The sequence below is a fragment of the Salminus brasiliensis genome, chromosome 3 (assembly GCF_030463535.1).
Source record: "Salminus brasiliensis chromosome 3, fSalBra1.hap2, whole genome shotgun sequence".
Classification (NCBI taxonomy): domain Eukaryota; kingdom Metazoa; phylum Chordata; class Actinopteri; order Characiformes; family Bryconidae; genus Salminus; species Salminus brasiliensis.
In genome coordinates this window covers 9,416,946-9,442,446 of record NC_132880.1, presented here as the reverse complement: position 1 = coordinate 9,442,446, position 25,501 = coordinate 9,416,946, and the positions used below count along the sequence as shown (strand labels likewise).

The following is a 25,501-nucleotide window of genomic DNA, read 5'->3' as shown; positions in this document are numbered from 1 at the left end:
GATAATCAATGTTTTTCACTTTATTTGGTTCATGGGTGTTCTTATAAAATGGAAAGGACCAGATTCTTAAAATTCAGTGGTAGTCATGTCTATTATTACTGCCCACTATAATTTGTACACTGTTGGTTATTGTAATTAGTCTAGTAATTCTGTATCTCTGCATCCCTACAATTAACTGCCTTAGAAGCTCTTCACAATTTGACTCTCCAGTCTTCAGCCTCCATTTGCTTCATTTTCCAACTGCATTTTATTTCCTCTTAAACTAAGATTCCCAAACTAACTGCTTCTCTCTCCCTCCATATGCAACCCCGGCTGCTGTTCTTTGGAGTTTCTTGGGAAGAGGAGCAGCTTGGGGGGAAGAACCCTGTCAGATATCAGGCTTCAGCTTGTAGCTGTTCTGTTATCAGTCTAAGTTACAGCCACCATGTCTTTAGTTTTTTACTGAGATTTCCTCTGGCTGCATGAGAGGTACTCTTCCCTGTCTGGCAGTCTGTCTGTCTGTCTGTTCCCCCCCAATAGGGACTTTCCGTATTTCAAATTCACCTCACACACCAGCGGCGTGCTACAGTCTCGTGTGAGGTGATAGGATATAATGAACATGAAAATGTTGATGTCAGGAGCGCAGAGCTCTTCTGAGTGAGATATCAATCCCCCTCCAGCTCCTCGGCTCCTCTCCCTTCACTCCTTCACTCCCCTCCCCTCTTCTCCCATTCGTCCCCTCCTAGGAATTGCTTCAGCTAAAGGAGGAGCTACTCTGTTGTCAGTTCCACAGGATGCACACAGACACCCAGACACATATGTTTTCCCCACATTTGAGGATGTGACTTCATACATATGCCATGTCTCATGTGAGAGCATTTCAGCACCTAATCACAATATTTAAAGCAAATATCTCTTCTTGCGTGCAAGATGAAACAGAATCTGGGAATGGAAATGGAAACTCATAAGAGCACACATCTGCAAATCAGGTGGCATATTAAGTGCATCATTAGCTGCATCAGGTGTGCTTGAGATAAAACATATCAAACACCTGGATTGGTTAGAGGATATCTGACTGTGATGTTTGACTGCATGTTAGAGATATGGCTAGAAAGGCTCTGCAAAGCTGTTGGAACAACATTTTGTGGAGTGACCCCACAGAATCTCCACATGCTTTAAAATGACAAAAGAAAAAGTTGCCTTCTTGAACCGTAGGTTTTTTATTTTTTATAAATTACTATGAATGCTTTGATAATAGTTTAGTATTCTGTGGAGTTCCACAGGGTTCTAGTGTAGTCAAATAAAACGGATGGTATGTGGGATTAATGCAGTTATGAGGGTGGGGAACTGGAGAGTAGGCCTACGTACAGGGTTTAAAGAGTTTTTTCTTGTAAAGTTCCCAAATGGTAACTATGCAAGCAAAAAAGTTCTAAACATGCTACTTAAGTTAATGTTGCAATATTTTTGATCTAGTTACTTTTTGTACATAATTAGTAAAGTGTCAGCTGCCATTTGCAGTGTGTCAAAATACCATAATGATGAAAGCTATAGAAATTACCCTAATTCTGCTTTTAAAATTCCTTAAAATAGAATTTTGTCAAATTAACTTGCTTTTGCTGTAAAGTCCTTTCAGTGCAGACACAAGGTTTTGTTACAACAAAATGCAAGAAGAATTCTAACCCTAAATTGAACCCTAACTTTAACCTCCCTTTCATTTCTTTTTATATATTTACCATTTGGCAGGTCTTGTAGGGTAGCCCTGTTTGTCTCTTGTTTTCCTACATTTTTTTGTTTTAAAAATGTGTGTAAACACACACACACACACACACACACACACATATACGCAGGTGCAAATGACTGTCATTTTCACAGCTTGAGATTCATAACACTGTTTGTGTTTAGGTGGATTAGAGGCATGGAAAGATTCCAAAATGTAATATTGCAGTTGATTAGTTTAACTGAGGGCAGAGAAAAGAAATATCAGACAGCAGCAAGAACTCTCTCTCTCTCTCTCTCTCTCTCTCTCTCTCTCTCTTCCTCTCTCTTCTCTCTGTGTGTTTGAACTCGTGGCGCAGTAGGACGACGGCATTATCTTGGGGCCGTTAATTATGAAGTGTGGTTACACATCACTTTAACTGCACCCTAACTGCAGATTAGGGCATTATGGCTGCCATTAGCCTGCCGCAGTTTATAACTCTGTTAAACAGGATTTAGCGCTCGTGCTGAGACATTTATCCCTCCCCTACTCCTCCCCTCTTATTCTCACCTCACCTCTCGGCCTGTCGGAGGAGGCGAGACTGCAACCCCATGTAGAGAGAGAGTAAGAGAAAGAGAGGGAGGCAAGCCATAGACCAGACCATGTCAGAAACAAAGCTGGGGTCAGACCATGCCTGTAACAGTTCACCCTATTCTCAGTTTAGCTTGGTAATGGGGTGAACCCACTCGGAACCGAAGGTTTCATTTTGTTTATTAACCCCTTAAAAACCCTATGGCCCACCAGCATAGAAAAGTAATAGCCCCACCAGTTTGTGCAGACGTCCCTGTAGTTACTGAGTAATACAACTTGTGTTGTGTGTAATAGGCATTGGAGTGTTAAGGGGTTAAAGGACCCATATGCTATGTTATACAGTATACAGTATGGGATGGTTTGGATTAGGCCTGTCACAATAGGGACAACATACTGTCCTAGGAATAAAATATTTAATATTTTGTAATTATAAGAGCCTTTATGCCACTGATATAATGATAATATATTAGCAGTATAATGCAGTTGCATGCTTTTAAAGATCAATAAGCTTTAAATGATTAAGAATATTCAGCCATTGGAATTGGAATATAAAAAAAAAAGTTAACATTTTCTAAATAAATTAAAAACAAAAAATTTAAACACTGATTAAAAAGAAATGTTGGCATACCGGCTACATACATGGGGCAATATCAAAGTCAGCAAAAATGATTGAAGTCTTATATTGTCAAAATTGATCACGTAATTATCATCACAGGCCTAGCTTGGTCACCCTTTTTTTTTTTTTTTTTATGAATTAAATAGTAGTAAATGCAGACCCTATAGCTAAGCAAACATAAACAACAATATTTTCATCACTTTCTAATGGACTGCTAATCTGTATTTCATAACATAAAATGAAAAATCAATAAAATCATCAATGAGGCAAAAGTTGGTGCACCGTCAGGACATAGTAACACCCCTTTGGCTGAAATCTTGCAACAGATTGCAAAAGCTTTTTGTAGAAGCTAAACCCCTTTTCACTTCTTTTAGTTGGACTTTTTTCCCACTAATCTTTGTAGAGGGCCTCTCGTTCTGGGATATTCTTGGGTCATCTTGCATTCACAGCATGTTTTAAGGACTTTTCCACAAATGTTCTATGATGTTTAGGTCAGGGGGCTGTGAAAGCCATTCCAAAAGATTCAGTTTGAGGTAGTTTCAGTTAGCTCACAGTGGATTTTGAGGTATGCTTTGAATCATTGTCCTATTGTAGAGTCCATCCTTCTTTCAGCTTTAGTCTTTGTTAGGACATTTGCATCCAGGATTTACTCTTTTTTTGTAGAATCCATTCTATCCTCTGTTTGCACACAACTGTGTACCCTGTTCTAACAGTGGTGGTTTAAAGATGGCTGATATGCTGCCCTCTCACAGCTGTTTTGCTAGCTTTATCATTAAATACAGTACAGTACTAATTAATACAATGATTAACATAGTAATATCAGATTGCTATTTTTAGCATTGTGTTTAGTTGTTATGCCTAATGGTATTTTTTAGTGTATTGTGATTTTATAAATTTTTTCGTGTTTTACATGGTAATTGTGCTCATAGATTGTATGTGATGTATGTTTTTAACATGATTTATTGACTGGTTACACAATTGGTAATGTTTTAATAAGTCTAAGCAAACATTTCTCTTGTCAGTCGACATCAGTTCGGAGATAACTCTGGGAGCTATATTGCATTACATTATACTGACTTTATCGATTTTAACTTGACCCCTATGACCCACAACTACCTGCACTCTTCTGCCTTACTGTAATTTTTTGCAGTGGTACATATCTGTTCATGTTTAGAGGAAGCATTGCAAATAAATGGTCACTTCTGTCTTCTACTTCTTCTTCTTCAAACTGGGCACATGTATATTTTTGCAGCTCACAGTACAGGCTAGGAGATAAACAATGTTTTTTTACACAACCCTTTTAATCACAGGTCTTGTTGGTCTTGGCTGACTTGCTCTTTGTGGCGTTTTGACAAAATGACAAAAAAACACTAAATGGTCTTTTAAAGATAAGTAGCCTACTAATAGAGAGCAAACATTGGTCATGGAATGCATTTTCACATGAGTCCAACCTCAGGACACAGATTATAATTGAATAGTAAGACCAGTTTGAATGGACTACTTTCCTAGAACACTCTTATTAGTTGATGCTGACACAGGCCAACAAGATTATTTAAGACCAATTATAGATGATATATTTGCGCTATGGAGTTCTCTGTAGGCTTAGGAAACAAACAGGAAACAGGAACATGATTAAAGATGTTTTTGGATCTCAGTCCTTACAAACATATATTCCATTACTTGAGATTAAATATTTCAGTATATTGGAATATATTGAGATATGCTGGTGAATATTTTTTAAGCATGACTTATACCACAATCTGTAGATTAAACATTTTGCTTTTATTATAAATAAATATATAAATATTGTCAAATAAACGATCATGGCAAGATCAAGCAAGATCCACTGCTGTTTCTTGGAACCTATAAACATTGTATTTCATAATCTGTATGACAAACCAAATAAACCCAGCTAATCATATGTACATCACACTTAAGCTGCTGTTGTATTTGCTTACTCATGGCAATTCCCTGTTAGTGCTTACTTTTCCTGAATGGCCCAATAAATCACCACATGTGGAATAAGTCTGCTGACATAGGTCAGGGCTCTGCTACATGGGTGTCCAGTTATGCCCCTGAAAACCTGCTGCTTAGACACACTTATTAAACCTTGTAGCTAACTGTGGTCCTGTAGTTGTACTGAAGCTGGACACCATCACCAAGCCCCACAATCTAAAGCTCATCAGCAAGATTAGAGTCTGGAACTGACCCAAGCCCAACCACGTTCTAACAGAAATGAACCCAAACATTTAATATTACATTTACGGCATTTAGCAGACGCTCTTATCCAGAGCGGCTTACAAAAATGCTTTGCTATTTACTTAAGAATAACCTCAGCTAGTTTGAATAGGCTAAAATTCAAAGATACCTTTAAGTTAAGACACTAAACACAAGTTAATAGGGTCACCACTCTGCTATTCGCCCAAGTATTCTCGGACGAGTTGGGTCTTCAGTCTGCGTTTGAAGACAGCGAGCGACACGGCCGTCCGGACACCCAGGGGAAGTTCGTTCCACCACTTTGGTGCCAGGACAGAAAAAAGCCTGGACGCTTGTCTTCCGTGGATTTTGAGGAATGGCGGGTCGAGCTGAGCCGTACTTGAAGCTCGAAGGGCTCTTGGTGCAGATCGACTTTTGACCATTGCCATCAAGTATGGAGGGGCTGGTCCAGTCTTGGCTTTGTAGGCCAGCGTCAGGGTTTTGAATCTGATCTGAAAACTTTAATGGAAGAAATGAAGCATAAAATGTGTTGGAAATCAGATTGTGAGAAGCTGAACTTGATCATTGAAAAACATGTTGGTTCTGGACAAGTATTTCAAGTACTGCCTAGTCTTCCTGGTAAGCTGTGGGCTTTAAGCATTAGAGTTGTGCGTAGTCAGTGATTTCATAAAGCAGTCGTGATCAACCCTATTCTTGGAGAGTTCAGCTTCAACCAACTGATCCACTTAATCTTCTGAAGTCTTCTGAGGTCTGAAAAAAACATGTAGCATATTAAGGTACAAACAGGTTTGCTTACAGTAGAAATGTTCAGATGTCTTGAGTCAGGTCTTAAGTCTTTAGTTCACAAAGTCTAAAATTAAGTCTTGTTATTAGGCATATTTCAAGTGTCAGTTGTAATAAAGGCTGATTTGTCAACTTTATGTTGGTATTGTGTAGCATTGCCTATTTTATCAACCCAACATTTATAACAAATGCAGTGTTTGTAAGTTGCATGACTTAAGTCTGACTCACTAACTCACGTCTTCCTCTTAGTTTTACTACCAGGACTAATGCAGAACCCTGCTCCTCTTTCTTTGCAGACTGCGGCATAACTGGGACGATGCTATGCACTGAGTGACATCGCAAGTAGTCATGTGCCGTGGCAGGTGTGTGGCAGAGCAGAACGAGGTCCAGTGCTAGCCCTGGGCGCACTGAGTGCACCCTGGGGCTTCAATGGCTTCACCGCCCCCCGGTGAGGGATCTCACTGCATCTGGCCTGCGGAGAACGGACCCCACCTCCTTCCCCCTTCTTTCTCCTCAGCCTGCCCTCCCAGTGTGGAATGAAAACAGCCAGCAGGTCTTCAGCGTCTCGCTGCACTTCCTCGGCCATCCAGATGAGGCGCTACAGGGCGGGGATGTACCCCTTCCTCTTCCCCTCCGTCATCAGCTCTCTGCCCCTGCCCTCGCCCACCGAGAGGCTCAATCCCCCCAATCCCCCAAGCAGTGCAGGAACGCCTTCCCCAGTGGGTGAGTCGAGCTCTCTTTTAAGGAGGTAATACACGCTACGTTTGATGTTCAGCCGAGCCATTTCGGTTGGCGCGTCACTTTCTGAGTGGGAGGTTCGAATCGAAGCAGTGTCTCTGATGCTGTGTTCACATTGCGATGGTAAACGGGCGACGGCACACCAGATGTTAAGTACAATACCTTTCAATGGAGCACTTCAGGGAAGGGCCAGTTAAATTGTTAATAAAACATAAGGCTCAGAAACGCAGATCTCAGAACCCGTCAAAATGACGGAACTCCAAGCATTTGATTTGATTGAATTTCATTTGCATAATTCTCAAGACATGACCAAAGATGAAGTTACACTACCTAATTCCATCAATATCACTATCCACAAATGTCTAGTTTTAAAAGATGTTGCACTAATAATTAATTTACAGTTTTCGTCACTCCAAAAAATGTTCCAACAAGACATTCTCTGTAAAAACAATTCTGAACAACATCACATAATTTTCAAATGGCATTATTTGCAATGTGGCATCATGAATAATAGTACACCACTCTGTTAGTACACCACTCTGTTCAAATTCAAACTTCTGGAGGTTTCAAGAAATGTTTAAAACACTATTAAGGCTTTTCTTACTTGTATTTCATCAGAACACAAAATTAGCGAAGAATTCTGCATTTGAATCGAATTTTACACTTTACACTGACTTTACACTGTTCATTTAAACTTAATAATGAATTTATTGCTCATTTAAATATATTGAGGGGGGCACGTCTCCACCATCACTTCTGGACCCTGTGCCCCTGGAATTGCTAGTATTTCTCATTTGGAGGAATGCAAGACTTTATTCATTCATTTACTGTAAAAAAAAAAATTAAATAAAAAACAAGCATGAAACCCTTGCCAAGATATACATTGCAAAAAAATGACCTTGAACTTGAGTCTCAAAATGACAAATATTAGATATTTAGAGTAGAATTTAGATCATTTTACTTGCTAAGATGTCGTTATTTGTAGTGTAAAGGGTTTTTCATTAAAATAATAGAGTGGACAAAAACTAATGTCAGACACATCTCACATATGCCTTGATGCAGTGTTCAGGCAGCTTCATGGGGAGCCACCTGAGATGTTTTTTTAACAGACCTAAAGAAAATACATATATTTGCTGACGCTTTATTGCCACTGGAGGATGAAAGTAATACACAGACTTTAATTTTACTATTTAGGACTGTGAGAAATTTGAAGCTTTAAAGCATAGGTCTTTTGATAAAATACCCATCTGGCCTGGCATAAGGCATGGTGCCAATAGGTTCATGTTTATCTGCTCCAGAGAGTCCTGTTCTACTGGCAGTACTTCTCTACAGGGATTAGGCAAGCTGTGTGTGTGCGCACATCTGCAACTTAAAGTAGCCGAATGCATTCATTAGAAGGGGAGTCCACAAACATAAGGACATCTAGTGTATGCAATAGAAATAGTAGCATCATTGTATTTGTCTCATTGCTCATTATCAGTGTGAGGGAGGGTGTGCGTTAGCCTGTGAGCTGGCCAGCCGCAGGGTTCCTGCTTGTGCTGTATGGTGGCTGCCTCTTCTTGGATTCCAGCCTGAACAGCAGGCTGTTTGGGCCCAGACTGTGTGAACGGCCTCATGGTCTGAAGCAGGCAGCAGTCTGCAAGCCTCCAGGCATGCCAGACTGCACAGTACTGGTGCTGAAAATAATATGGAGGAAATAATCCTTTGATTGCTATGAAAGATGTGAGAGAGGTAAAATCTATACCTTAATCTACACCTACATCTACATCTACTCTAAACTATCACTTACATCTAATCTAAACAGAACCTTAATCTGCATCTTAATCTACACCTACATCTAATCTAAACAAAACCTTAATCTGCATCTTAATCTACACCTACATCTAATCTAAACAGAACCTTAATTTGCATCTTAATCTACACCTACAACTAATCTAAACAGAACCTTAATCTGCATCTTAATCTACACCTACATCTAATCTAAACAGAACCTTAATCTACATCTTAATCTACACCTACATCTAATATAAACAAAACCTTAATCTACATCTTAATCTACACCTACATCTAATCTAAACAGAACCTTAATCTGCATCTTAATCTACACCTACATCTAATCTAAACAGAACCTTAATCTACATCCTAATCTACACCTACAACTAATCTAAACAGAACCTTAATCTACATCTTAATCTACACCTACATCTACTCTAAACAGAACCTTAATCTGCATCTTAATCTACACCTACATCTAATCTAAACAGAACCTTAATCTGCATCCTAATCTACACCTACAACTAATCTAAACAGAACCTTAATCTACATCTTAATCTACACCTACATCTAATCTAAACAGAACCTTAATCTACATCTTAATCTACACCTACATCTCATCTAAACAGAACCTTAATCTACATCTTAATCTACACCTACATCTAATCTAAACAGAACCTTAATCTGCATCTTAATCTACACCTACATCTAATCTAAACAGAACCTTAATCTACATCTTAATCTACACCTACATCTAATATAAACAGAACCTTAATCTACATCTTAATCTACACCTACATCTAATCTAAACAGAACCTTAATCTACATCTTAATCTACACCTACATCTAATATAAACAGAACCTTAATCTACATCTTAATCTACACCTACATCTAATCTAAACAGAACCTTAATCTGCATCTTAATCTACACCTACATCTAATCTAAACAGAACCTTAATCTACATCCTAATCTACACCTACAACTAATCTAAACAGAACCTTAATCTACATCTTAATCTACACCTACATCTAATCTAAACAGAACCTTAATCTACATCTTAATCTACACCTACATCTAATCTAAACAGAACCTTAATCTGCATTCTAATCTACACCTACAACTAATCTAAACAGAACCTTAATCTGCATCTTAATCTACACCTACATCTAATCTAAACAGAACCTTAATCTACATCTTAATCTATACCTAATCTACACCTACACCTAATCTGAACATAACCTTATTCTGCACATAAACCTAATCTGAACCTAAACGTAATCTACACCTTAATCTGCACCGACACATAATATGAACCTAACCTTAACCTACACCTTAATCTACACCTACACCTAATCTGAACATAACCTTAATCTACACCTAAACCTAATCTGAACATAACCTTAATCTACACCTAAACCTAATCTGAACCTAACCGTAATCTACACATTAATCTACACCCACACATAATCTGAACCTAACCTTAAACTACACCTAAACCTAACCTTAACCTACACTTTAATCTACACCTACACCAAATCTGAATATAACCTTAATCTACACCTAAACCTAATCTGAATATAATCTTAGTCTACACCTAAACCTAATCTGAACCTAAACGTAATCTACACCTTAATCTACACCTACACATAATATGAACCTAACCTTAACCTACACCTTAATCTACACCTAAACCTAATCTGAACCTGAACATAATCTACACCTTAATCCACACCTACACCTAATCTGTATCTAACCTTAAGACACACCTTAATCTACACCTAAATCTAACCTTAACCAGTTTTGCTCTCTCTCTGACTTCCAGCCACGGGTGGCTGTGGCATCCTGATTATGGGGCTCACACTTGGACGGCACCACACAGTCAAAGTTTGAATCTGTACTTCTGACAGAATTTATCTTCACCGAACACCAAAAATTACTCCTAACTTTGCCTTTGGTGTTGGTAACTGCACCTTCTAAAGGTGACTTCAGGTTGAAGTGAGGATAATTTCATTTTACCTCTCTCTGTCTCTCGCTGTCTCTCTCTGTCTCTCGCTGTCTCTCTCTGTCTCTTTGTCTCTCTCTCTCTCTCTCTTTCTCTCTCTCTCTCTTTCTTTCTCTCACACACACACTCTCTCGCTCTGTCTCTGCTCTTAATAAGCACTAGGATGAGATATTGCCGCAGTGAGAGACAGATGATGAATTATTGATACTGAATAATTGAGATACAGCCACTTAATTCCTGAGAGGGCCGTTTTACCGCTTCGGCTCGTATCTGAATTCAGGCTTAGGGCTTAATTGGCTCAACCTGCACACTAGAAGCTCTACTGTGGTATTGAGCCTATGAACACCGGTGCTGCTGAGATGCTACAAATGTAGGTTATTTTGTATTTACCCAAACAGACCTGACCTTATTTCAACCGCTGAGTGTTGGAAGCCAGACGTGTGCAGAGAGCGTTCGAATATACGCAAATGAGTAAAGGAGAGTCAAAGAGGTGGAGAGAGGTGGCTGATAAAAAGCTAGTCAGACATTACGTTCTGATGAAGCCATCAGGTATTGAATAAAGTAGCTGCCAGCGGCTCTCGGTTGGTAATTGGTTGGTTCTGGGGTTTTTTCCCTGTGCAGTATTCTGACCATGTTTCCCTGCTCAAACACACTTTCTCTCGCCCAACTGGAGCTACTGCCCTTCTCCAGCTCAGGCACTAATCCAAAAGCTTGGCACAGTCCCAATTCCCTTCCGAGAGCGAGCGCGAGAGAAGCAAAGTAGCCAGTATCTCAACACTCTGAGGGCAGGCGCCAGCTTCTGATGTGTAAATAAAACTGAGTGCTTTAATTTGACTCGCGGCAGGTCTCCTTTGTTTTGTGATTGTCATTAATTATAACTCCATACCCCAGGCTTTTCATACGGCACGTTTTCAAGTGCCAGTCAGAACGGGAATGACACAGAATCATATCGTGGTATCGAGTAAACTGGCTAGCTAGTAAGCATTTAGCTTTACAGATGCAGATAGAAGGATGGCAACTGATTTCATGGAATATGATACTAGTGGACCATGCTGGAGGGATGGTTATGTGGGGATATGTGAATGGCCAGACTGGATTGAGCAGACAGAAAGGTCAGACTACTACTCTGTACAATTGTGGTGAGCAGAAAAGCATCTCAGAATCCACAACGCGTTGAACCATGAGGCAGACTAGCTACAACAACAGAAGACCACATTGGGGTCCACTTCTGTCAGCCACGAACAGAAAGCTAAGGCTGCAGTGGGTACAGATTCACCAATTCCCATTAAACAGCTGAAGACTGGACAAATGTAGACCAGTCTGATGAATCTTGATTTCCGCTGAGGAACACAGATGGTAGGGTCAGAAATAGGAACATTGATTGAAGGCCACAGCCTATTTGAGGATTGTTGCTGACCATGTGAATCCCTTCATGGCCACAACTTACCATCTTCTAATGGTAATCTTCTAATTACTTCCAGCATGATGGTTCACCATGTCACAAAACAAAAGTTATCTCACTTGTTTCAAGAACATGACAGTGAGTTCCTTAGTTGCAAATCCAGCTTCTGAATCTGAATCCAATAAGATGCCTTTGACGTAATATAGATGTACATTGCGTGCACCCAAACACTGAGAAGGCAACCCTTTACCTCACACATGATGCTGGAGAAGGAGACCATTAAGGGGGGAACACAGGAGCATCTGACAGCAACAGTGCTAAATCAGTGCTAACTAAAGCAGCACCAATCTGCTGCCAAGATTATAATTTCCTCACTCAATAAATGCTAAACCATCAGTCTAACCACAGCACTGAGAAACGTTAAACAGCTAATAAACAGTGCTAGAAAAGCACAGTACAGTGGAGACAAAATTGTACTTGCTTATTTTGCTTTGCTTTGTACTCTACTCTTTCCTACTTAATTACATTTTTACTTACTGACATTTATTTACGTACTTACTTATTTACTTAATTACTTATTTACTTACTTACTTAGTTACTTAACTATATTTTTACTTACTGACATTTGTTTACTTAATTATATTCTTCCTTCCTTCCCTACTTAATTTCTTCCTTAAGTACTTAAGTATTTCCTTCCTTTCTTTTTAGTCATGTACTTACTTATTTCATTATTTACTTACTTAGTTACTTATTTCCTTTCCTACTTAAATACATATTTACTTACTGACATTTATCTACTTACGTATTTATCTATTTTCTTTACTTACTTAATGACTTATTTTGTAATTAGAAGTTATTTATTTACTTACTTATTTTTGTCTTTCCTTACTTTCTTAATTACTGATTTATGTACTGACGTTTATTTATTTACTTCTTTACTTACTTACTTCCCTACTTAACTACTTATTTACTTGCTGATATTTAATTACTTTTTATATACCTACTTTTTTACTAATTATGTATTTACTGACTGGCTTGCATGAGCCTTTTTCTTTGCTATTGTGGTCAAGTACATCTGATTCAACTTACCTGTTAATTACCAGGTTTGGTTGGTCTGTTAAAGCAGAGAAATGAGCAAACTCTGCTGGTCTCCGGCCCCATTACCCACCCCTGACCCGGAAAGACACACTGCCCTGTCTTTGAAGTGCACAAGTCAACTGAAACTGTAGTGTAATTGTAATAAGAGCTACAGCATGCACTGTGCATTCATACGTCTGAGAGAATGACTGCAGCCCAACAGAAAGAAGATGGATATTTGGGCAGGATCATTACAGATAATGCAAATCTGTTTGCATGAGTCGCTGAAGGATCAAAATAATTCATAGTAACAGCAGGAGACTGCAGTACACTGTCTCTCTCTCACACACAAACACACACACATACATAACTACACACATCCGCACTCGCTCACACTCCCACCAACACTCTGGGGAACTGCAGTGACCCAGCAATGATATGGGGAAAATCTGCCTTCTCCAGACAAAACACTTTTTTTACCTGCTGTCTCTCTCTCTCTCACCTCTCACTGTCTGTCTCTCTCTCTCTCTTTCTCTCTTTCACCTCTCACTCTCTTTTTCTCACTCACTCTCTCACCCCCACACACGCACACATGCACACCAAAAGAGCTGTTCTATTGCGCTGCATGTAAACCAGCAAGTGTGCCGTTCTGTCCTTTATTCCTCTGATTCAAATGAAGCGGTGCGGAGCGAGTAAACGAGAGGAGGAGAGAGAGTGGGAGAGGAAGAAAGCAGGAGAGAGTTTAAATTTAGTGCTGTGCACTTTTCACTCTGTCGCTTTTCGTCACACCTCGGGGTAAAGGGAGGGATTAACGCACGGCTTAATTTAACACTATTAATTTGGCTTTTGATGCCGGGCGAGTGACTGTGAGGCGCTGAGGCTGATATTCCTCTTCTGCCCACGGCCCCTTGGCAATGCTTATTACCAGTTGTGTTGGTCAGCGAGTTTAGAATGGAGGTAGTCCGGGCCAGCACACATGCCAAGAGTTAAATACTCCGGAAATCCACCTTACTCCAGAGCGTAATATAGAGGGGGTGAGGGGGTGGGACACCTCCTACTCTAATATCCTGGAAAATCTTTGTTTTTTTTTGTTTTTTGATGTAGTGTGTACAACTGCAAAAACAGCAGTACACTTTAAATTCATTCATCGTTTTTGTACATATTTACATATTCAATACATAGACTTCTATATGATCTCTTCAGTATCTGTACTCTGACTTGCTGCGTTCTCGTCAGTATCTGTACTCTGCTAGTTTTGTTCTCGTCAGTATCTGTACTCTGACTTGCTGCGTTCTCATCAGTATCTGTACTCTGACTTGCTGTGTTCTCATCAGTATCTGTTCTTGGACCTGGTGTGTTCTCATCAGTATCTGTTCTTGGACCTGGTGTGTTCTCATCAGTATCTGTTCTTGGACCTGGTGTGTTCTCATCAGTATCTGTTCTTGGACCACGTGTGTTCTCATCCGTGTGTGTACTCAGACTTGCTGCGTTCTCGTCAGTATCTGTACTCTGACTTGTTTTTTGTTCTCCTCAGTATCTGTACTCTGCTAGTTTTGTTCTCGTCAGTATCTGTACTCGGACTTGTTTTTTGTTCTCGTCAGTATCTGTACTCAGACTTGCTGCGTTCTCGTCAGTATCTGTACTCTGCTAGTTTTGTTCTCGTCAGTATCTGTACTCGGACTTGTTTTTTGTTCTCGTCAGTATCTGTACTCAGACTTGCTGCGTTCTCGTCAGTATCTGTACTCTGCTAGTTTTGTTCTCGTCAGTATCTGTACTCTGCTAGTTTTGTTCTCGTCAGTATCTGTACTCTGCTAGTTTTGTTCTCATCAGTATCTGTACTCTGCTAGTTTTGTTCTCGTCAGTATCTGTACTCTGCTAGTTTTGTTCTCATCAGTATCTGTACTCTGCTAGTTTTGTTCTCGTCAGTATCTGTACTCAAACTTGGTGTATTCTCGTCAGTATCTGTACTCTGCTAGTTTTGTTCTCATCAGTATCTGTACTCTGCTAGTTTTGTTCTCGTCAGTATCTGTACTCAAACTTGGTGTATTCTCGTCAGTATCTGTTCTTGGACCTGGTGTGTTCTTATCTGCGTGTGTACTCAGACTTGTGTTCCAGTCAGTGTCTGTACTCTGACTGGTTTTGTTCTTGTTAGTATCTGTACCCGGACTTGTTTTTGTTCTTGTTAGTATCTGTACCCGGACTTGTTTTTGTTCTTGTTAGTATCTGTACCCGGACTTGTTTTTGTTCTTGTTAGTATCTGTACTCTGACTTGTTTTTGTTCTCGTTGGTTTGTGTACAGGGACATGTTTTTGTTCTCGTTAGTATGTGTACTCAGACTTGTTTTGTTCTTGTCAGTGTCTGTACTGTGATTTGTTTTTGTTCTCATCAGTGTCTGTACTGGAAACAGAATTGTTTTCATGTGTAAATGACTCCAATAGACTATTTGAAAAGACCAAGATTATTTATCATAGTTTTAATCATGCTGTGTCTTAATCAGAGGCAAGGACAGTGCTGTGCCTTGTTGTCTTTCTAAACAAAGCACTAAAAGGACTTTTTAATTATGGGTTTAATTATGAAAGTAAATCTGTTACATTTTAAGAGAAGCAATCAGAAATATGCAGTAGATCATTCATTTTGACTAGCTAAGCCAGCATTGTTTGTAAAGAGCTTGCTGCGCAAATCTTGGCTAGTTAGGTAGATAATGCTAACATTATTAGCACATATGCTAGCACCAGCCCATTTTCATTGTCCACACAGTATCATACATTAACAGTTACACCATTGAACCTGTAATCTGCCGACCGGTGCCAGGCCCAGCCTATCGACCTGTCAAAACTGGGTTTTCTCCAGACTCTCGCTCCCCACTTGTCATTTTTCATCTCTCCATCGCCGCTGTCAAACGGGGGTGGAGGAGGGGGCGCTGGTGTGTACCTGTCAGAGCGTTACCTCCGAATGACCTCGCTGGATCTTATCAATGCTTTCATCCACTGTCCCACGCACTCCGCTCGCCCAGCCCCCGTCCCGCTGCCATTCTCTCGTTCTTTCTCTCTTTCTGTCTGTATGTCTCTCAGCATTGCTCATAGCTACATTCTTGGGTATGGCTTGCTGTGTGTGTGCAAGAAAAAGCCTGTGTTCGTATGCCTGAGTAAAAAAAAAAGTGTCTATTGAGACCTAATTGCACTTTGAACAGCGCTTTAAATAATGGATTGCTTTCTAGTAACTTACTGATAACACCCTGCTCTCCAAGAACCAAAACATGGCATATGGTGGGTTACTGTATTATTAATGCCCTCATAACTATTCTAATACACGGATCATGCAGTGTCTTTATGTAAGATGCAAAAACACTTGCTGTAACTCTTGTTCTTTTACTTTTACAAAGACATGTTTTCCGCTGCTTAATAGTGCAGGTTCTACAGCATGTTCCACCTTGCATACTTTATTACTGTAAAACTGCTTTGCAGCTCTCACTGTCCTACAGATGGCTAAGACGTAGTGCTGAACGCTAATGTGTTAATGCACATGATTAATCTGCAAACATTAACATGTTAACTGTTTTTACGCAGTTAACACATTAACACAGATTAATCATCTTATCAAGTTTGGCCCCAACTTTCTCCTGTAGGTCTCTTTCTTTACAGAGCCTAGTGACATATTAGCGGTTTTATTTAGGGATGTAAACACAGCGTCGCTACTGTTGAGCTCTGCTGAAACATGGATTCAATCTCATTACTAACTCTCATTCTTCTACCCCGTCCTCATCTTTCTCTCTCACACACATCCTTTCGAATTAATGCATTTAGCTACTTTAAGTTGCACCCATTGCTGACACAGATGTGCAAATGCACACACATACGCACAGCTGCTCCTCTATAACTGGCTTAGCTGTCCAGCTATACCAATGACTGATTGTCCATTTATCTCTTAAAAAGTTGTTGAAGCCTTTTCTCTGTTAAAGCTTCTGAGTCTGAGTTTCGTAGTGTTCGAGGCTAAAGTTCTCAGAACTACACTGAGATATTATCAAAAAAAAAAGGATGTGCTAGCTAGCATTTTAACTGGTGATTAATTGTGACAGCACTACTAATAAGCGTAAGGTGTAACTGGGACCTTGAGATCACAACTTCGTTCCACCCAATGTACCACATGTGATGCGAATGAAAATAAAGTCTCCTTTATCCTTTTATCCTTATTCTTTTTATAATGAGTATCGTTCATTGACAGATGATTTAAGTGAAGTTCATTTTGCGTTAAGCACCATTTTGGAGGTATTCTGCGTCAAGGCTGCTCTGTAGTGAACTCAGATTACCTGCTTTTAACTTTACTTTTTTTTGAAAGGTGAAGTGGTAGGATATTATTGTCTGTTGGGCTGTTTGTTCTGTCTTCTAAAGCAGCCAGCACTAACGTTATATCCATGCAGGGTTCTGAATTAGCCACGCTAATAACAGACACCCAGACAGGGCAGCAGAAATGGGTTAATCTGGACTTCTTAAACGTCCACCATTGTACTTTCTGCTTTTCTTTAGGAATATCAGGGGGGTTCTTTTGTTTGTTTTAATGATGATGACATTTGTAATAGGTTTGTTATATTTTGCTTTATTAGGAGAAAAATGTAGTGCAAATGAAGACTGCTATGCTAAGCACAAGTGTCTTTGCTGTTAGGACTGTGTTGTCGTAGTAAACAGCTTTCCTTTGCTGTTAGGATCGTGTTGTCACAGTTTTCCAACAGAAATAGAAATCCTGCATCCATGAAGGGCCTTAGGCTCGATTTATAGTTTCCGAGAGGAAGGTGAAAGGCAACAATGAGAGCATTAATTTAGATCGTGCTGATAAAAGATCACAGTTCATTAAATGAGAGACCCTGTCATCCTTACTGAGTTTGTCCCAATATAGAATTCTGACATTTTGCTTCTGCTCCTTCAGTTTCTTCGCTTTTAAGACTCACAAATGTTACAAAAGTAAGCTAGTTTCCTCTACTTTCAGTGCACTGCTCAGTGCAACAGTACCCCCAGCATGGCACATCAGTGACATTTCACACAGTAAACACACTTGACTGTCAAAGGCCCATTGGAATCAGGTCCAAATCAACAGAAAACGCTGGATCAGGTTTCAAATAAATCTGATCCAATCCTGTGAAAAATCCAGTTGCACACCGTTTGAAGACTGTGATTGATGCAAAGCCCAAACATTACTGGTAAAAGTAGCCTTATAACATCCTGGCTTTTGACTATTAAAGGAGCCTGAGATAATAGGCATTCCCTAACCCCTACTACTACTAATTACATTTCCATGAATCAGAATACAACAATAGCTTGTAAATATATGTAAATATAATTTGATAAGATTCCTGCATCCATTTAGTACATGCAGTGGTTCTATGTAGAACCATAATAGCTTAAAGAAACAGCTGAATGTGTATTATGGTTTGTTACCTGGTTAAATTAATATTTTCTGTGATAGAAAACCTCTGGTAGGCCTGTTAGGATAGATTCATTAAAGAAGACACAAACATTCAGTTATGTTTGTATTATTGAAATGTGGTTATACATTAAGTATAAATTATTTTATTTTTCTGGGAGATTTGGATTGGACAAAAGATGGTAGTCTCTTTCCAAAGGATTCTTATAACAAATATTCCTGCTGTGTCCATAAGTCAGCCAACTTGTGTCCTTTTGTGGGGGCACATACATATTACCCCCAGAAGCTAGAAAGGACAATGACTGAGCTGCTGAATATGAGCAGTTAGCTACGAATTGAATTGAACTGCAAAAGCTTACAAATCCATGGTTCTCTTATGGACCCTAGGTGGTCCCCAGATTCTTCTTTAGGAAAAGTAGGGTCTGGGAACCATCAAAGGTCCATTCTGTATAATCAGGGGGGTCTGCGTTTTATTTTATTTTTTTGGACAATATAAACTTGGACTTGGACCAGAAAAAACATGGTAGAAGATATGCCACACCATCACTATGCTCATCATTCAGCAAATCAACTGTAATCCACTGCATTTAAAACACAATGATGACATCAAGTGTGTTTAGAGAACTGAGATTGCTAAAAGCCAGAAAACCTCCCTACAGTTCCCACCTATTCGATACTTTTTTCTGTGGATTTTTGAATGATTTTCTGTGGATTTCTGACTTTTTTATGCCGGAGCACATTTACCAATTATTCAGGTATTATCAGGTATATTTCTAAGACAAACCCCAACATTCTAATGATTAGAGTGTTTTAGAGTGTTCTGGTAAATAACTGTCCATGGTCCATGGTCAAACACCACCACAACGCTGCTGCACACCCTTTTTTCTCTTAGGGCAAATATAAAGGCTCCTCCAGAATATTAAAAACAGTCCGAAGCGCAAAGCAAAAACTATGAAATGAAGACAAACTTGTTTTTATTTTCTTCACCGGAGCAGCACCGCCAACCTTTGTAAAAAATTTAGCTTCGCCTTATATACAATTGCAAAATGGCAATAATAGGTCTGCATTATCTCCCCAGAGGAGCATTTGAAATGCACCTTGATTGGTTTTTAGCAATAAGTAAGTTCTCTCCGTCCAAACCGATTCTTTTATCGATGTCTTAGCTCCGCAAAAGCGAGCTACACAGTGAAATCAGTGGTAACCAAGGAAGCGTGAGCTGAGGTTCAGTGGGTGCGCAGTTGCATGTGGAAAAGTCAGTTGGAACATCTTCAAACATGGACAACAAACACAAGTTCAACATGTCAAATTCAACCTAACATTTCCAGACAAGCACGAACAAACACAAACAGCCGTGACACATCAACCCAACATTTGTGTTTGTTCATGTCTTCGTTCGTTCTGTGTGCTCGGGCCTTCACAGCAATGACTGATACTCAGTCTGTATGTGTAAACGTGGAATCACTGTGTGTATGTGTGTATATAGCCTGGAACTGTGTAATTAGCCTGAGGAACCATGTGGTATATCATGTAGTGTGGGTTAATGGCTGAAGTTTTAGCCTATATTCTGCCACAGCCAGGAAACTGTTCTGCATTCGCTTTGTGCAGGTGGAGTGGTGCACACAACTACAGGAGTCAAAGCGCAGTTGAGCATCTGTCTGTCAGTCTTTCTCTCTTTCTCCACGCCTACTATTCCTCTCGCCTTCCTGCCCTCTTTTTCCCCCTCTCTTGGGAGCTCTCTGTCTCCAAATCCATCTTTCATCCCTGCAAACACACAGACATGCACTCACTTCCTGCTGTGAGCTGCCAAAGGTGCACCTTACCTTATCTTTCACTTAGCATTGGTTTGCATTGCCATTGGATGCAGCTATTGGAACAGCCATGAATGTGTCCCTGGGTTCAAAACCACCGTTTTATGTACTCAAATGAGTATGGAATAAGGTATAAGGAATAAGGTTTGTAATTCCTGTGACAAGCAAATCGCAGATCCATTCCAAATCTCTACCAAATAAATTAATGTAGTATTAAAATCAGTGTGGGACAGGAAATGCACACCAGCGCTAGCTTGGTGCTAACCTAAGTGCTAGCATAAATGCCAGCTGCCCTCTACATTGCATTAAAATTTTATGAGAAGGCCATTGGAAATAGTCCACACTGGCTTAAAGGTGCTCTATAATGAAAGACTATATTTACCTAAGAAAAGTTGAATAATGAGAGTTCCACTCCTTATTAAAATGCAAATTTCGCATGAAATAAAATCTTGTAAAAATGAGCCAATTCCAAAAGCCTGTTTTATCTTGACCCAAAATTCACATACACAAGTGTTAGCGTCACAGTCTAAGATGTTGCTGCAGTACTGAGCATGTACAGTACATCACCACTAAACTCTACTTGGTATTGGAAAATATGCAACCTCTGGTTGCTATGCAGACAAGACCTCTTGACCCCGGTTTGCCTTGTGGTACTAGCAAGGAAAGTGACATCTAAAACGAGAGCCAGGAAGTGAAAGCATGGGAAAGGAGTGGTTATCCGTGCTAGGCAAAAAGCTAACCTTAGCTCAGCAGCATTCCAGACAAGGCAGAGAGCACCAGACATCCACATGTCTTTTTTGGGAATCTATTAAAAATGCCCCTAATTCTAAAGTGCATAAAAGGCCAGGAAATTTGCTTTAATTTGACATTAGTGTTTGCTTCTACAACTGCCTTAATTATGGTGTACGTTTTTTTAACAATTTTAATCCCTTAAACAGCCAATGGTCTGCCGGTGGGCCGAAAGTGTTGTTACACACTTCTATTGCCAGAGAATAGCCCCACCAGTTTCTACAAAAGTCACTGTAGATACTGATTAATGCACCTTAGTGTGTAACAAGCCGTACAAGTCTTAAGAGGTTAAACGCTTTACCTATAACTTCTCTTTAAATCCCACCTTCTTTCCACAATAAGTCAAACTGCTTAAGAGAAAACAGGGGATAATTATTGAATAAAGCCTAAAAAAACATTGTAAATTGTCACTGTTATGCAAAAAGATAGTATCTCCACATGTGCATCCTTACAGTAGAAGGAAAAAAAGTCTTAACTTTCAGTGCAAGTCAATGTAAAAATAAATTATTGGAGCATTTCTGTTGGTCTATTCAACATGAATTCCTAGAACAATATAAACAACCAGGTTGAAGTGATGTCAAAAAAGTAAAAAAAATAATAATAATAAATAAAAAAACAGCAAGAATACACAATTTTAGGACAGCAATGAAATACTCGATTCAGTCATACAACCAAGTGGGCCAAATACTCTGAAATGTGCAAATCAATAATCTGATCAGTGTCGCACACAGTTCTAGCCTGTCGATCAGACAGTTTTTTGAAGTCGACTGACTAATTTATTTATGTATTTTTTATGGTCATGAAAATAAAACCTGAATAAATATTTGGCCATATAAGCTATTTAGGTCATTTATTGATCTTGCTAAATTAATAAATGTTAATGCACTAATGTACTTTCATGTTTAAAGGTTTTTAGGTCCCTCACAACCTCATACATACACATTGCTTTGGTCCCACAACTTGAAAAGCCTACTTGAAATCTCCCTGGCAGCTGTAGACGCCTGGGTGTCCCCACAGCCTAGAAGAGGCAGTTTTGCTTACTGATTGACTGATTGAGTGACTGACTGGCTGACTAATGAACTGGCTTGTTTGCCTAGAAGAGACATTTTCTTGTACTGATGGTCTGAGGACGTTTTACCACGAAATTAGTGGTGCGAGGACGTACTGTGGAATTAATGTGTGTGTCAAAGTCCGTAGCAATAGCTTGTCGACTCCACATTCCTACTGCGGCATTAGCAGTGCAGCTACCACTGTGTTAGTGTGCTGCCAGCCCGCTTTGCCTAGCCTGGTGTTAGTGGACCAGCTGTTGGCCTCGCTCAGCCACGATACCGATGCATTACCATCGCTACTGCAGTGTTAGCATCGCTGTTGAGCCGGCTGCTAGCCATGGCCAGCATTGAGTCCTTTAGTATATGAAACATAATAGATGTCATTTTATGCCTTTTTCAAAAAATAGTCCCAAAGGATTAGATTTTAAAAGCCAAAATATGGCCACCCTAGATAAGGCCATTCAGCTAGCCAGGCTAACTGCATGGGTAGCAGCACTTGTACTGACAGGAAAAATGACCAAAATAATTTTCGCTGTTCTTGTTACAATGCTCAAAACAAAGTTAAGACTATGCTAGCACTGTGGCTAAACGTGTTGATTCTGTCTTTGCTATAAACATACGTTCTATGACTTCAGAGAACAATTTAAGTGTGGGTTTTTAAAGATCAGGTTTTCCGGGGACCAGAGCCTGCCCTGTGTCCTTGTTCCTGCATGTTGTCACACCGTAACCTACAATACACATGGTCGTATTAGAGCTCTCACCGCAGTCAGAGTCACCTGCGATCTCTGCGTCCCTCTCGGAGCATGAATAATGGAGACTATCTCATTAGAACATGCAGCTGGCTCTCGAATTAAAAATCAATGCACGCTCTCCCCACTGCAAATGAACATGAGCAGGGCGCCTCTTTCTCTGTGGATGGAGACTGTGCAGATACGGATGCATATCCATCAGGCTGTGGATCAATTGGTTCCTCGGAGCACTCTGGTCATTGGCCTCACGCAGGAGCCACATCACCTTAACTGCCTGAGAGGATGAGGAAGACAAAGAGGAAAGAGACAAAGGAAAAAGGAGGAGGAAGGAGAAGAGGAAGAAGAAAAGCTGTGTAGATGTTTCTACTACAACCATATTTCTACTCATTTATGATTGAAGCTAAAGATGAACTTGAATACTGGGCTTCCTCAAGCAGAGCTTTGGAAATTGTTAAACATATTTTTGAAGCCAATATGAGTAAACATGTAATAAAGCTTTGAGAAGAATGATCATTCTATTTATTGAATCAGTTTATTTATTTATTTATCAATCTATTTATTGATTCATTCATAACCTATATCAAAAGTAATTACTATTACCATTGAGTTTCTAACAGTTTAATAGAAGAATTTTGGCCCAGAATGGTTCTTTGCAGAATGGTTTTAATTTGGCTACATTGGAGCATGAACTTTCTTGCCACAGCATCTCACTGAAATTCACTTTCACTTGACCCCTCCAAAACCTTCATTTTGTTTCTCCTGAGCCATTCAGAATTGGACTTGCTTGTGTGCTTTGGGCAATTGTCCTGCTGCATAACCCAACTGCGCTTGAGCTTTAGCAGGTCACCCAGATCCTGCAGAAGCAAAGAAACCACCACACTACCACCATCATGACTCATCGTGACTGTTGATATGATGCTATTATGGTGAAATGTGGAGTTAGCTTTGCACTAGATGTAACAGGACCCATGTCTTCCACAGACGTCCACAGAATATTATCACAAAATTCTTGGGAGTCATAAAAATGTTTGTTTGTTTTGCAAATGTGAGACAAACCCTTGTGTTCTTTTTGGTCAGCGGTGGTTTCATGCCTTGCAGCCATTTTTACTAGTGTTTTTCTTATTTTAGAATTGTGATCGTTAGCTTAGCTGAGGAAATGCACTCTGGAGCTTTTTTTTGTAGTGAGTAGCTGAATTTGTAGGTGTGTGGAAGCCTTCAATCATACAGGTCTACCAGTAGTGGCAAAGATCCCAATGTAATGGCAGTCTAATCTTGTCAAAATTGTGGCTGAATGACAAAACTGATGGACAGGGGCTGTCTGCTTTGCACCCTATTTTTGACACATCGAATGAGACATTTACTGCACTGTACCGCCTCTCAATCTGTAAATCCCATCACGCACCCCGCAGGCATTACCGAGACCTTGAGAAGAGGTCCTTTCCCAAGCGAACTCTGGAGCGGTTTGTTTGTAGTGAGAAAGTGATCTGACCTTAGTCAAGACCCAACTATCAGGTGTACTCTGCAGGTTTGAGCTTAATGACTCCCATAGTCAGGTGTTAGCCTGGTATGTTACCCAGATAATTACTACAGCTATGAACAGATGCCATCTATGTCGTTACTTCATGTTAAACTGTACCGCAATATGCACTAGTCTGTATTTGCTGTATTTTTCTGTCTTGCTCTGCCCAGACAGGTCTGACCAATCAGCAGGGAGAATGTTCTTGCATGGTTTGTTGTGATGCATGTGAATCACATGTAAGAACATTCAGTGTGAACTTTTTTTCTCTCCTAAGATCCTTTATAGGTTTTTGTACTTTCCTTGTTTGCTGAAATATTTAACAGTGAAATGAAAATTAAAATGAATATTAAACTTGATATTAAACATGAGCCCTGAAACTGTCCCCAGACTTCTGATAGGCGGTTAACGTGGGCTGCGCAGTTCTGCAACAGCTATAACAAGTGTCTTCTGCTGCTGAAAATTCTCCACTGAAAAAGCTGAAGCCTAAAATCTCATTGCAGCCTCCCTGTGTTAATGATGGCCCTGAATCGGTACCCAGGCTTTTATAGAGTAACTTCTGAATGCACTCTCGCCCTCTCTCCCAGCCTCACTCTCTCACTCTCTCCTTGGACTTGCGCTTCACATCTCTCCCCATCGCCCTAGCTGCAGTAAATATTATGAAAAACTCCCGCGCCATCCATGCGCATCAGCATTGCATATTTTATGCATGACCCACATTTTGATCTAAATTTGATAGCCTTCTCTCATTTCAGGCTCATTGTAACTCAGTGGAGAGAAGAAGGACTCCCTGTATCAGACAGCCACACACACATATACACACACACACACATGCAAACCCTCCAGTAAAGAGTCTGTAGAGAGGTAGCTCTTGAGATAACGTTCTCCTTGGTCCACATCTGGGCCACATCTGGTCCGGCTAATGAGGGACTTCAATCTCAGCCTCGACTGACAGCTCGACCCCACCGCAAACTTTTCCCTCTCTGTTTTTCCCCCCCTGCTTTCTCCCGGGGTCTCAAACTTTGTCGCCAAGATGACGAAACTCTGCAAGTTCACCGAGAGTTTGGTTTTGATGCAAACAGCCAGGTTTTGATTATGCATGTCCTAAACTTTTATTTATTTTTACATAATAATACATAAAATATAGTATTCTACCATTCTACCATTAAGGTTATTCTATAGCTTTAACACTAACCAAAGGATATGGGCTCCACAAAACCTCTGAAGGTATTCTGTGGTATCTGGCACCAAGAACATTAGCAGCAAATCCTTTAAGTCCTGTAAGTTGTGAGGTGGGAC

The 25,501-nt window shown here is 40.0% G+C and overlaps 1 protein-coding gene across 1 annotated transcript in view; it reads left to right on the top strand.

Moving 5' to 3' along the window:
- The window catches only part of LOC140551764 (retinoic acid receptor beta-like), a 208,853-nt gene that overhangs the window by 82,961 nt on the left and 100,391 nt on the right, over positions 1–25,501 (top strand). Inside the window, exon 2 of the mRNA XM_072675391.1 lies at positions 6,179–6,605. Coding sequence (XP_072531492.1) covers positions 6,419–6,605 — 187 coding nt within the window. The 5' untranslated portion in view covers positions 6,179–6,418. The remainder of the gene's footprint in view (positions 1–6,178; positions 6,606–25,501) is intronic.